A 12521-nucleotide genomic window follows, 5' to 3' on the forward strand; every position below is an offset into this window, starting at 1 on the left:
GGCATTTCAAACCTCTTAGATACCAGGAACAGCATGAGACATGCACTGCAGCCCTTTAAGTACTTTTGTTTCATTCTTATCCAAGCCCATTCTTTTGCAATATTTTTATCTGCCATATTGTAGGCAAGTCATTAATATGTGTCATACTTATAAAATCACTCGGACATTTTAGCAATAATATGCATTAAAAGCCATAATTTTTTTATTTTGTGTGTAATAAAAAGCAACTTTTAACTCTGCAGAAAGATAATGTTGATTTATAGCTCATTTTCCTATTGGAAGAGTAAATTGGTTTGCCAAAACAAGTCAGTCCAAAGGAATTGAAAGTAAGTCCTCCATCTGAGTTAGAAAACATTTCCCTATTTGTAAGCCCATCACAAGGAGTATGGGCTTAGATTTATTTGCAGTGGGTGAATGTTGTCTCTAAAGTACAATCCTGGTCTCTGTTTACTCTTCTGCCATTAACAAAGCTTCTCTTACTGCACAAAGGCCACGAGAAGGCAGGACAGGCCACAGAAAAAGATCAAACTTGTAGTATGTGACACATGAGAATAAAAAAAAGTATTAATAATGGATTTTGTGGTGTAGGTGGTGTTCAGGGTTCCAGTTCACAGAAAGCCATGCTCTCCAAAATGTTCTTGGCCTTTCTTGTATGAAGATACCATGGTAAGTGGGGCTGACAAATGGCTACAGAAGTGCACAAAGGGAAGGCAAAAGTAAGACCTTATGGCTGCAAAGATGAGTAATTTAAATAAAGTTCAACCTGCAAGTCCTGGGCACCTGTTCCATTCCACAAACTCCTCACTCTCCTCCCAAGCCCTTTTCAGAGCTGATGCAGGAACTCATGTTTTGTGTTATAAACATTACTTTTAACACCATGCTACTCAATTCCTACTCACCTCTCATTTCCAGTGTGCAGAGAGCTGTGAGGAATCCCTGCCATTGCAGTGAGGCACTTTCTGTGTGTGGAGGGGGCAGCTTGGCAGGCACCAGGGTGCGCAGCAATCACAAGTTCAGACAGCACTGCAGCTTCTGGGCTTTTACTTGTCAGCCACCTGCAATGAGAGCATTCCAGCCCTGCAACAGGCTCCTGAAACTCTGACAGCTGGAGCAAGCTCCCAGCAGCTGCCTGATGGACTGCTCCTGCTGACAGCTCCTTGCCAAGGCACAGGGCTGTCGAGGGATGGTTGTAACAAGCTGTGCTATATCTGCTTTTTCCCAGAAAATGTTTCCTGTTCCCTGAGTGAGCTGGGTTACTATCAGGTGTTGCTGGAGGTTGCCCTTTGGCTGTTTTCTTAGTGTCAAATGTTGAATTTGTGTCAGGTTGCTGTTAAATCCTTACAAATGAGAGGCTGTGACTGCACAGGGGCAGAGTGGCCAGAGTGCCTGGGGAGCTGCTGTGTGCAGCTTGTGTGACCCTTTGCCTTCTGCCAGGACTCCCTGCCAAACACAACATCCCATTTCCCTCCATGTAGTGAGGCCAGTACAGGCCTGTGATAGCAGCAGCCAGGGAGTGATGCTGTCTTTTGCACACAAGACACACCACACTGTGAAACTGACTGTACAGGATGTTTCTTAATTTTTTGTGTGTTATAGTAAAATTTTGTAAGAGGTGAAACTTTAAATCATGGAAAGGAATCAACTCAGAAGCACATTTTTACATAGACAACTCTGTGTATCCTTTGGTTATTTGGTCTGTCTGCAATGGAAATCCATGTCAAATCTTGGAGCATTTTTAATGACATGGATTCAGATTTACAAAGGGAAGGTGAGAGCATCAAATCCAGGAATATGAGCACTTGATTTTATGTTTGGGTGGTCCAAATCATTATGGCTTTTTACAAAACCTGTGTTCCTCAGCTGAAGAGGTTATTTTTCTATGAAATGTTATACCTGGTTGAGATACATAGGAAACTGCAAAAGTGATATTTTTCAATTATTTAAAAAAAAAAAGGGGGAGGAGGATTCAAATTTCTCTTTTCTTCACAGAAGACTTCAGGGTGAGGTTTGTCCTGGTTCTGTGAGGGCTGGTAGTGGGACAGGGATCTCCAGCAGCCCAGAGGCATGAGCAGAGCTGGGACAGGGATCAGCTCTGGCTGCAGGGACAGAGGCATCCCGAGGCCCAGCCCCTGTCAGAGCTGGAGCTGCTGTGAGCATTATGGGCAGCGATACATCTCACATGTTTGGGTAAAATTCCACATTATTTACAGTGTATTAACTCTCAGTAGCAATTTAGGCAGTGGTTTCATTTTTCCGTGAGAACTATTTCTAGCTTTGTACCTTTTTGGTGGATTATTTTTCCCCCAGTGTGTTTCACATGCTCCCTTTTTACATCCATCTCTGGTCCACATGGAAGATTTGCAGATTGTCAGTCTGCTTTTAATGGCAAGCCCTGAAACATCACAAGTCAGTTTCTCAGACTTTGATGCTTCTGTGAGAGGAAACAGTGAGAAATACAATGGCATCTCAACCCTGCCATTCTGAGGCAAACACCTGATCCTTGGTGTATGTTTTCAGTGTCTTTGACTACTGTAATATTTTGACACTCAGAAGAAACTGGTGTAACAAGAATACCACCAAGTCTGTACATCTGTTGTTTAAAAATATCTGTTCTGCTCCAAATTTCTCTTGTTTTGTTCTTGGGGTTTTTTCTCTGACAGTCTTTAGTTGTCATCTTAAAGATGTTTATGAAACTTGAGAATTTTTTCACTACTAAACTGATTTTGTGGAAACTAAAATTCATAGAACTGACTATTAAAGGATAATACACTAATTATGTTAAGTGAACCCTGACCTTGGTAATTTGAAGCTGTCTGGCAGCTTTGCTTGCTGCAGCTGGCCATTCCTGCCAGATGCTGTTCATCAATCCCTGCCCTTAATGAAAGGGACCCTGGGCATGGCCATCCTTATTAAGTATCATAGCTGCACCAAACACAGCATAACTTCACATTTCCCTGCTGAGCCCTGCAGCTTCCCAGCACACTCTGTCCTGGTGTCAGGAGCCTGGGGCTGCACCTGCCACTGCAGTTTTAGGAGCTGAAGGAAACAGGGCATCATCATCCTTCTTGCTAAGAGCCATGGTGCTGGCCATACCTCTTGTATTTTTTGTACTTAAAACCTTTTGAATATAAAACCAAGTTGACCATGTCCATGTTCCTCTTCTTTCCAAACAGGTTTCTTTTAGGGTTCCTTTTTAGGTGTTTCAGTCAGCTCTCCTGTTTCTGGTAGGGGCCAGTGGATTTTCCATTGCCCTTTTCTCTCTCCTGAAGAAGCAAGGTGTAATTCTGGAAACGGCCTCAGTGTGTTGAGGTCATTAAGTTTGTTTAAGTTATTATATTGGTATTGCCTGGTCTCCTTTTGCCTTAAACCAGCAGTTAGGGTTCCAAAGGCAGAGGAAATTGAATATTATTTTGATTTCCTTTTATTTATTTACTTTCTAGTTTGGGGCATTTGCAGTTCCTGAGCATTGTTGTTGGCACTATGGCTACGTGTGTGTGTGTGTGTGTATATATATATACACAGATATATATCTATATATCTATAGATAAAAATCATAGAATATCCTGAATTGGAAAGGACCAATTAGGATCATCAAAGTTCAGCTCCTGGCTCTGCACAGGGCAGCCCAAAGAACCACACCTGACAGCATTGTCCAAATGCTTCTGGAGCTCTGCCAGGCTGGTGCTGTGACCACTGCCCTGGGGAGCCTGTTCCATGCCCAGCCACCCTCTGGATATTCCTAACATCCAACCTAAACTTCCCCTGACACAGCTTCAGGCCGTTCCCTCGGGTCCTGTCACTGCCCCTCCTGTTCCCCTCACAGGAAGCTGTGACTGCACTGAGGTCTCCCCTCAGTCTCCTCCAGGCTGAACAGAGCAAACACCCTCAGCTGCTCCTCACTCAGCTTCCCCTCAAGGCCCTTCCTCATCTTTGTAGCCTTCTTTGGATGTTCCCTATTACCTTTATATCTTGTTTATATTGTGGTGCCCCAAACAGTGTGGATCATCAGTGAAGCTGGATCTTCTAGGCCAATATCCTCTCAAATGACCTTGGCAGCCACTCTTTCAGAAGGAAATTTGTTTACCCTCTTGATTTTGATGGAAGTGAGAACATCTTCCTGATGGGGATTTGCCACTGACATGAATATTAATGAAAAAAGAACAAGGGTTTGTCTCAAATGTTCCTTTAAAATCTAATCAGCATTATTTTTTGCTGGCTCTGTGAAAAGAACTTTTGACTCTACCTTAGGCTGTGATTAACATTGATTATTTTAAACAAAAGGAGCAAGCTGCTTCTCAAGAATTGGTTTATACAACTTCTGTGCTTTTGGTTATATTAAATACTGTTTGTTGTGAGGCTGTTTTTAATGCTATTCTTTGTAAAAAAATTAAATTCCTATCTCCTGTGTCCTGACAGCAGTTGCTTACCTTTTCCTTCAATTATTGGTTTGCTATTAAATTTGAAACTCCTGTACATCTTCTTTTGGATTTTGAGTTCCACCTGTTTTTCTGTTGTCTTTGCTCAGTTTTTGTCCTGTTGACTGCCCTACTTCCCCTGGAGTTGTTCCTTCAGCTGTTCCTCACTGATGCAATGCCTGCTTTTTCTCTACCCTTGCAAAGCACTAGTAAACATGAGCAGAAGTAGTCCTGGAGTCCTTAAGTCCCTATTTTCTTCAAAGAAGGGTGCTTGCTGCCAGCTTAGGGTTTATAGTATTTCTGTGTTGCTTCTGACACTCTGTGTCTCCACTTACTAAAGAGCAGGAGGAGATCACTCTCAGCAACATCACATTTTTCCACTCCCCTTCTGTTTTCTAGGAACTTGTTGGAGAGTTTCCTATGGATTACAGACAGCTCCTGATGCTAGTTTTCGAGTGTTGGTGTAGTGTCTGACACTTGAAGCTGAGATTTTTCATAGGGAGCCTTTCTTTTAGTCTGCTCATAAAATCTGAAAAACCTTTTTAAAATGGCAGAGCTTCAGAAATAACGTGTCTGAAGGATAAAAACCCCCAGTGTATCTGGTACTGTAGTATTCAAAGTTAGAAGCTGAGATGTGCCAGTTTCCAGTGTCAGCATTAAAAAGAAAAAAAAGAAAAAAATTTCTTCCATCTGCCACCAATTCAGAATAGAGCAGGATTAGTTTTCAACCTCCTCCTTTGGAAAGTTATTCAAAGTTCACTGGAACTCATCATTAGAGAGACTTTCAGCTTAAATGGTCTTTATTTAATTAAACAGTTACCAGTAGTTCTACCTCTTTTCAGTCCTTTATTAGTCTTCTATAGGTGACTTCATGTTTTTGTGTTTTCAATGTGCTCCTAAAATGTAAGCCTATTTTAAAGACTCTTAATATCTTGATATAAGGGAAAAAACCCTGTATTGAAGTATGTTCACAGGAATTATTTCTCAGTTTTCCATTCAAAGTCACTCCCTTCTTCCCACAAGGGAGAGTCCCTTACTCCTGATGTCTGCAGTGATGATGTGTACATGGATTAACCACCATGTCATGGTGTGGAATAACCACTGAGACACTGCTCCAGGCTCTGACCCCTCACAAAAAACAGCCTTTGCAAGGCTCCTGTATTTTGTCAGGCACAGAGTGCAAATTCTTCTGTATGAAACATTCTTCTAAATCCATGGACAACCCCATGGCTGCTGTGGCTGTTGAAGGCTTAGCCAGAGTTTAGGTGTAGCAGAAAAGCTATACCTAAAGCTAAACTAAACTAGAAAAGCATCTGTGATCAGGGTAACAAATATATTTTGCCGTATGCAGCTAAATGTCTGTGTTTTGTGTAGAAGTAATGCAGCATGTACCTTCCTTAAACCTGTTGATTAAAGGATGTACATTTTGTTCAGCTGAATTGGTTTGCATTTTAGTGTTCATGACACTTTTCATCCTCTCTCTGGTAACAGCCTGTGATAGTTTCTGATCATAAAGAGAGAAGCTGCCACTAAATGTTTTAGCATTATTTATTGAGGAGTACCTTAAGAAAAAAAATCAAACTTCTAATTCCTCACAGCCTGAACAAGGGAAACATTTTTCTCTCGTCTCGTCCATGTTAGTCTGCTGCTGGCATAACGAGGTGCCTTTCCAAATGATCAGTGACTTCGTTTGTTTGCCTGCCTTTTCAGAGTTTTTATTTTGTTTTGCTGTATTTCACTTTACTGAAAGTTCCTTATTTAGGTGGAGCCCTTTAAAAGGGAGGAAAGAAGCTTTTGAACCCTCTCTTGGTAGCTTAAAAAATCAGGGAAGATAACTCTTCTTTTTCCTCTGCTCCTCATTATTAAAGTCTTCGGGCAGTGAGCCAAATCAAACAAAAACCAACTCACTGATCGGGCTGAAAATCAATATCACTTGAGGGCACTCTTCATGTATGTAATAGTCAGATTTTTCCCTTTGAGCCAAGCTGCCAGCTTGTTCCCATTCTCTTGATGAATCATTGTGGCACCTTGTGGCTCATACTGCTCAGCCACCAAGGGAACATGGCTTATGTGGGAGACATGGATCAACAAAGGAGATGACTGATACTTTTCTTGAAGTTGCACTGATGTTAACTCCCAAATGTATCTTTACTGGCCTTTTGAGTTTCCTCTTTTCCCCCCACAGTAATCAACACTTTATTGCAATAAAGTAGAATTTAGAGGCTTTTCATCTATATATTTCACTGGTTTTGGGTCTACATTTTCCTCAATTTTCTGTTGAAAACCCAATTTGTAGATGTATACATGTTTGATAACTTAAAATTAAATTCAATTGTCACTTTTCATTGAATCACCCAGAATGTCACATCACAAAAGCAATTCAGGGCAAACCAGAATTTCCAGAATTAGGATTCTGGAGTTTTCTTTAGAATTCCAGAACTAGTATTCTGGAAATACCTCGTTTGTTTTCATTGAATATAAGGACACCATTTTCATAAAGAATATTTTTTTTACAGCTTCAAATGAATAGTATTTAAAAAACAACCTTTGGCCATTTAATGGTGCAAACTGCAAGCTGCATTTGAACATACTGCTCATTCTAACACTAAACACCTGATTACAGGGGGAGCAAATTCATTTGCAATGGAGCAAGGTATGCAGGAGCAGCCTGGGACTGCACTAAGGTTCCTGGATCTTATGGAGGTGTTGGCAAAGAGGTTTGTAGCTTCTTGTTATGTCTGCCAGCTTTCCCTTGACTCAAGCTGTGTTACAGCACTTCTGCCTGCATTGAGTCAGAGCCACTTGAGCCACTTCCACTTTTTATTGCCAGTCTGGAGTGGGAAAAATAAACCAAAATCAGTGGTGGAAAATGTTTTGCTTTGTTTGCTGTATCTAAGGTATTTACATGTGTCCATAAAAGGAAGCAGAATACAGAATTGTATTTTACAGAACTTTTCTGGACTAGCACTAACTTCTGTATCCATACAGTTTCCATCTCACCACTGATTTTTCTGAGAGTAAACTGCATGGGCATGGCCATCTGCTTCTGGGTATGGCACTGAGGTGAAGGAAACTCCTTGATCAGGAGTAGTGCTTTTTTTTGTTGCACAACATTTGCCAACACATGAAACAAGTTTTATTTTGTTATCTGCCTTCTATGCAGAGCGATAGCTCTCTCAAAATGTAATTAATCTGTTTGGAAACACCTTCAGGGCTCGGTGTCAGCTACAGTGTTTCTTCATAGTCACATTGGGTCACAGATAGCAAGGAAAGAGGAAAGAGAGAATCTTTTGGAAGACCCCATGCCTGCATTTTCCTAATCCAGTTAATGATTTCTGTGTTATTGGGTGATTTTACTTCACAAAGCATAAACTACTGCTGGCATGCAAACTTCAGGCATCTCTGACCTCTTTTGAGCTTGATAATTCTGAAGTTTTCTGTTCTGCATTTCAGTTGTGCTTTGATTGGGACTTTCAAAGAGCTGTTCTTTGATGGGATATCTTTTATGAGGCATCTCTCTTGAAGCAAGTTAAAACCTGTGCACTAAAACATGGTGTTTGCATCTTAGTCAATACTGAGACACAGTGAATTAATCTGTGTACAGCCCTGAGGGGATCCTCTTGGTGTAGGATTGTTTTCTGAGCCTGAAAGGCTCTACACCTGCAAGGAATAGAAGCACAGCGGTGCACGTGGCTGTGCATGGAAACTCAAATCTGTGCTATACACCTGTGTATTTCCATATGTATGAGCAGGGAAATGCTTAAACATCTCTGGAAGTTATTCATTTGGGCTAATAAACTGCACATAAGATTATTAACTTGGCTGGCATTCAGGACCATGCCATGATTTTCTTGATATCCTCTGCTTCTCAGTTTAGCACAATTACTGCTGAATACAAAATGGTTTTGTTTCAATGCTTTAAAGTTCATTCCAACCCAAACCCTTCCATGATTGTAGGATTTCTATTATAAAACAGCACCAAGAACAACAAAAAATATATATATAAGGCTTCATAGACCAGATGCAACAAAACACCTAACTGTGCAGGCAGTTTTTAAAGAAATGCTGAAGTCCCACCAAAGCAAATGGTTTTTAGACATGAACGTTGCAGACCTCTGGGGTGTAATGTTCAGCCAGTAAAGAATGAGATGAAAAACCCAGCTTTCCATTTTTAGTACCATCATAAAGATGAGTGCAAGTATTTTTATACACAAAATGTGAACATGACCATTTTGTGCCTTTTCTGCCCCATCATGTGCTTCTCCCAGACTTCTGAGGTCTTAGAGTGACCTTAGCCATGCCATTCTCCAAGAAGCTCTTCAGTTTGCTGCAGTGGAGTTAAGGTTTTAAATTTACATATTTGATTTGCCTTCAGATACTGTGGAATGTAAAACTATGAGGCAAAACATTGGAGGAACTAAATCCAGATGTTGCAAACTTACTGGTGGAAACTGGTCATTCTCTTTTTACACATGGTTAAACTGATGAACTTTTTGAATATGGGAGGAATTCCCAGGCACTTTTTCTCTGATTTGAAGGATAGGTTAAATGTGAAAGGAGCTTTCTCTTTCCTCCCAGTACCAAGAATAGCCAGACTACAGAAGATGCCACCTAGGTTCATTTAATTAATGGTGTTTTTGTGTTCTCAAGACTGTCATAGTTTTGAGGTGGCTTTTGGTTTTTCTGTAGTCTGCAGACTACAGAAGATGCCACCTAGGTTCATTTAATTCGTGTTGTTTCTGTGTGCTCAAGACACAGTGTCATTTTAGTTTTGAGGTGACTTTTGTTTTTTATGTTGTTTTTCATTTTGCTCTCTTCCTTTTTGTTATTCTCTGAAATCTATCATGCAACTGAAATTGGCTATTATTGCTGTATTTTTAGGTTTTTTTGCTGTTCTCCATTTCCCAGCAGCATTAAAAAAGTTGGAAATGTGGTGATCTTTGCACTATAGGCTACGGGCAGAGTGGCTGGAAAGGTTCCTGGAGGTAAAGGACCTGGAGGTGCTGGTCAGCAGTGGCTGAACATGAGCCATGTGTGCCCAGGGGACGCCAGTGTCACCTGGCCTGTGTCACCAATAGTGTGGCCAGCAGGACCAGGGCAGAGATTGTCCTCCTGTTCTGGTGAGGCACCCACGAGTGCTGTGACCAGTTCTGGACCCTTTAATTCAGCCAGGGCATTGAGGGGCTGGAGCATGTCCAGAGAAGGGGGACTGTGCTGGGAAGGCTCTGGGGCACAGGAGCTGTGGGGAGCGGCTGAGGGAGCTGGGTTAGCCTGGAGTAAAGGAGCTCAGTGGGCACCGTGTTGCTCTCTAGGACTCCTGAAAGGAGGCATAACAAAACGAGATCTCTTCCGCCAGGCAGCAAGCGATAGGATGGCAGTACGTGGTATTTAAGTTGCACCAGGGCGGGGCATTAGGAAAAATATTTTTTTTCACTGAAAGGGTGATGACACATCAGAACGGGCAGTCCAGGGAGGTGGGGCAGTCACTTTCCCCGGAGGTATTTAAGGAACGACTGGACGTGGCGCTCAGTACCGTGTTATAGTTGACATGGTGGTCTCAGGTCACACTCGATGATGTCTTTTCCAGCCTAGTACATTCTGTGATGCTGTGGAATGTCACTTGGCCAGGCACGGAGTCCCGGCCCCTCGGTGCCCTGGCTGAGGCAGGGCTGGCACAGCAGGGCCGGCTCACGGACCAGGCGGGGATCCCGCACATCCCTGCGGGCCAGGACAGCACAGGGGGAGTCCCAGGGGACACCGGGCAGCGGGAGCCCCTCGGGGGGGACAACACCCGGCACAGGGACACCGGAGTCGGCGGGAGCCGCTCGGAGAATCATCTCCATCTCCTCCTCCTCTTCCTCCTTTTCCTCCTCTTCCTCCTCCTCTTCCTCCTCCTCCTCCTCCTGCTGCTGGAGCCCCGGGCCGGGCAGAGCCGCCGTGAGGAGCATGGGGAGCTGCTGGCTGCGCCTCGCCGCGCTGCTCGCCCTGGGCGCCGGGGCCAGCCTGGAGTACGAGGGTGAGGAAGGGGCGGCAGGGCTGGGAGCGGGGCCGGGGTCGCTGCACTGGATTCTGATATAGAAATGACAGCACCGAATTCTCGTTTTCCGTCGCTTTCACCGCAGTTTCCCGTGCCAGAACTTTGCCTCTTCTGTGTCACATTCCTTCTTTTTCTCTGTTACAAAGGAATTATATATAGCATGTGAAGTGTTGTTCATGTGTATGCAGTGCCTGGCTTGGCACTATGTTCTTGTGCCCTGATCTTGCCATCAAACTGTACAAGTGAACCTCTGCAATAGAGACAAAATTTTATTTTGTGAATGAAGAAATCTTTTTTTTTCCTGACATAAACAGAATTGTGTAAATCCATAGATTAATCTTTAAATTAAAGTTTTATTTCATGTGTTTTGCTTGACATCTGCCAGAACAAAGTCCGCACCTATTTTTGGCAGGAACCAGCTATGATAATTTTAGCATGGACAATGTCCTTATATGGCTTGCTAGCCCAGTTTTCAGTATATGTGAGGCAGAAATGCTTTGAATTGTGCCTGAGAAACTGGAGATGAACTGGCAACGCCTCTTCCATGGCTCTCTAAGCCAAGCCTGTTGTGTTTATTAAGAAAACACTGATTGTTAGGAAAGAGATATGACTGGCTTCTCATTTTGAGGTAGAAAATGAGCTGGAAATGGGAGATGTTGAGCTCCATCAGGAGAGCCTTGTTTCTGGACAAAAGCAGTGAATAACTCTTTAAGGCCAGTTTTTCTTAGAAAACTGTCAGAAGCGTTTAATCGTTTCTTGTCTAAGGAAAGGCAAATGCATAAGAGCTCACATAATTCTAAGATTTACTAATTTTGAATGCTAAAGTCTAAAATGCACACTAAAATTTGGAGAATTATTGGTGATAACACTGAGGTAACAGTTTGTAGCCCTCAAAGTGAGTAATTAGCTAAGAGTATTCCAATTTCTGGCAGAAAAATTGATGCTTAAAAAAGTATTCATTTACATATCAAGGCCTTCCTGAAGCCCTTAGGGATCACAGTTTGCGCTTTTTGCTATGCAGTCAGATTTAAAGTGCAAAGTTTGGTTTTATGTTCAGAAGTCTCTCAGATGTCAGTGTTTAGGTATCAAAATTGAACCTCAACAATAAATATTCAAAATCCAGAGAAATTATTTTAAGTGATAGAAAGACTTCATTGTGTACAAGTCCCTCAATTTCAGAGGAAATTCACTTCTTCAGGTCCCAGCTCAAACTGGTGGAGGGATTCCCAATGATCCAGTGCAGGGGAAGTGCTCCCATGGACCAGCTGCAGATACGTGGGCTGGGTTTTCTTGAGTCTGGTAGAATAAGAAACCCAAGTTTCACCATTTTCTGGGCAGATATTTTGGGTTTTTTTTAAAAAGAAATGGAATCTGTAGACAAATGTTGACAGAAATCAAACTCTTGAGTTTGATTTCTGCTGAACAGTTGCATGCTTTGCACATGAAATCAGTAGCTTATTGAGGTGAATGAATTAAATAATTTTGTCTAATTTTAAGCAGCAGCTTGTACAGACCATAGTCTCAGATGTCAGCAAATGGTGATGAAATAACCCCAAATTCTGTAGCTGGAGATTCCATGTGAGAAGCTCCTGTGGCCCCTGAGTACCTGCCCATTGCTTACAAGGTTTTTAAAAGGATATCTCAGAGTGGGAATTTGTATGAGCCTTTCTTTGTAGAAAAGATTTATGTAGAATTTAGATTAGCTTCATGCTCTGAAGTTGCTGACTTTAAATAAGTGTTGTTTAGGAATTTTGAAGGCTTTTTTGCCAACTGCTTTGTTTTATTGATGGTTTATTTGAGTAGTAGTGCTCCAGCTGGTTTCTGATTTTTAGAAAGCAGCTTCTACCTTTATTTTAAGTTTTCAGCCATTGCACAGGGTTTTAAAAGTATGGAGCTTTGTTGTCTCTTTATTTGAAAATGCCAGAAGAATGCTTGATACCAAACTGTGTTTTTGATTTGAGTGTAACTTGTGTTTGCAGGTCATCTACCTCAGTGTCTTGTTCTTGGTGTCGGGATCTTACAGGTCATTAAGGATGGTTGGACTTGAGTTATTTACATTTTGCTTTTGC

General features: G+C 42.1%; 1 protein-coding gene across 6 annotated transcripts in view; it reads left to right on the forward strand.

Annotated features, from left to right (window-relative positions):
• Nucleotides 1-12521, forward strand: part of SRPX (sushi repeat containing protein X-linked) — a 39143-nt gene that overhangs the window by 6999 nt on the left and 19623 nt on the right. Inside the window, exon 1 of one of the 6 annotated variants that reach the window (XM_064704637.1) lies at nt 10301-10431. The exons of the other annotated variants lie outside the window; for them this stretch is intronic. Within the exon in view, the coding sequence (XP_064560707.1) occupies nt 10362-10431 (70 nt within the window). The 5' untranslated portion in view covers nt 10301-10361. Of the gene's footprint in view, nt 1-10300; nt 10432-12521 lie in introns of those variants that run through there. 6 annotated transcript variants of the gene reach the window in all.

Source organism: Zonotrichia leucophrys, chromosome 1 (assembly GCF_028769735.1).
Source record: "Zonotrichia leucophrys gambelii isolate GWCS_2022_RI chromosome 1, RI_Zleu_2.0, whole genome shotgun sequence".
NCBI lineage: Eukaryota > Metazoa > Chordata > Aves > Passeriformes > Passerellidae > Zonotrichia > Zonotrichia leucophrys.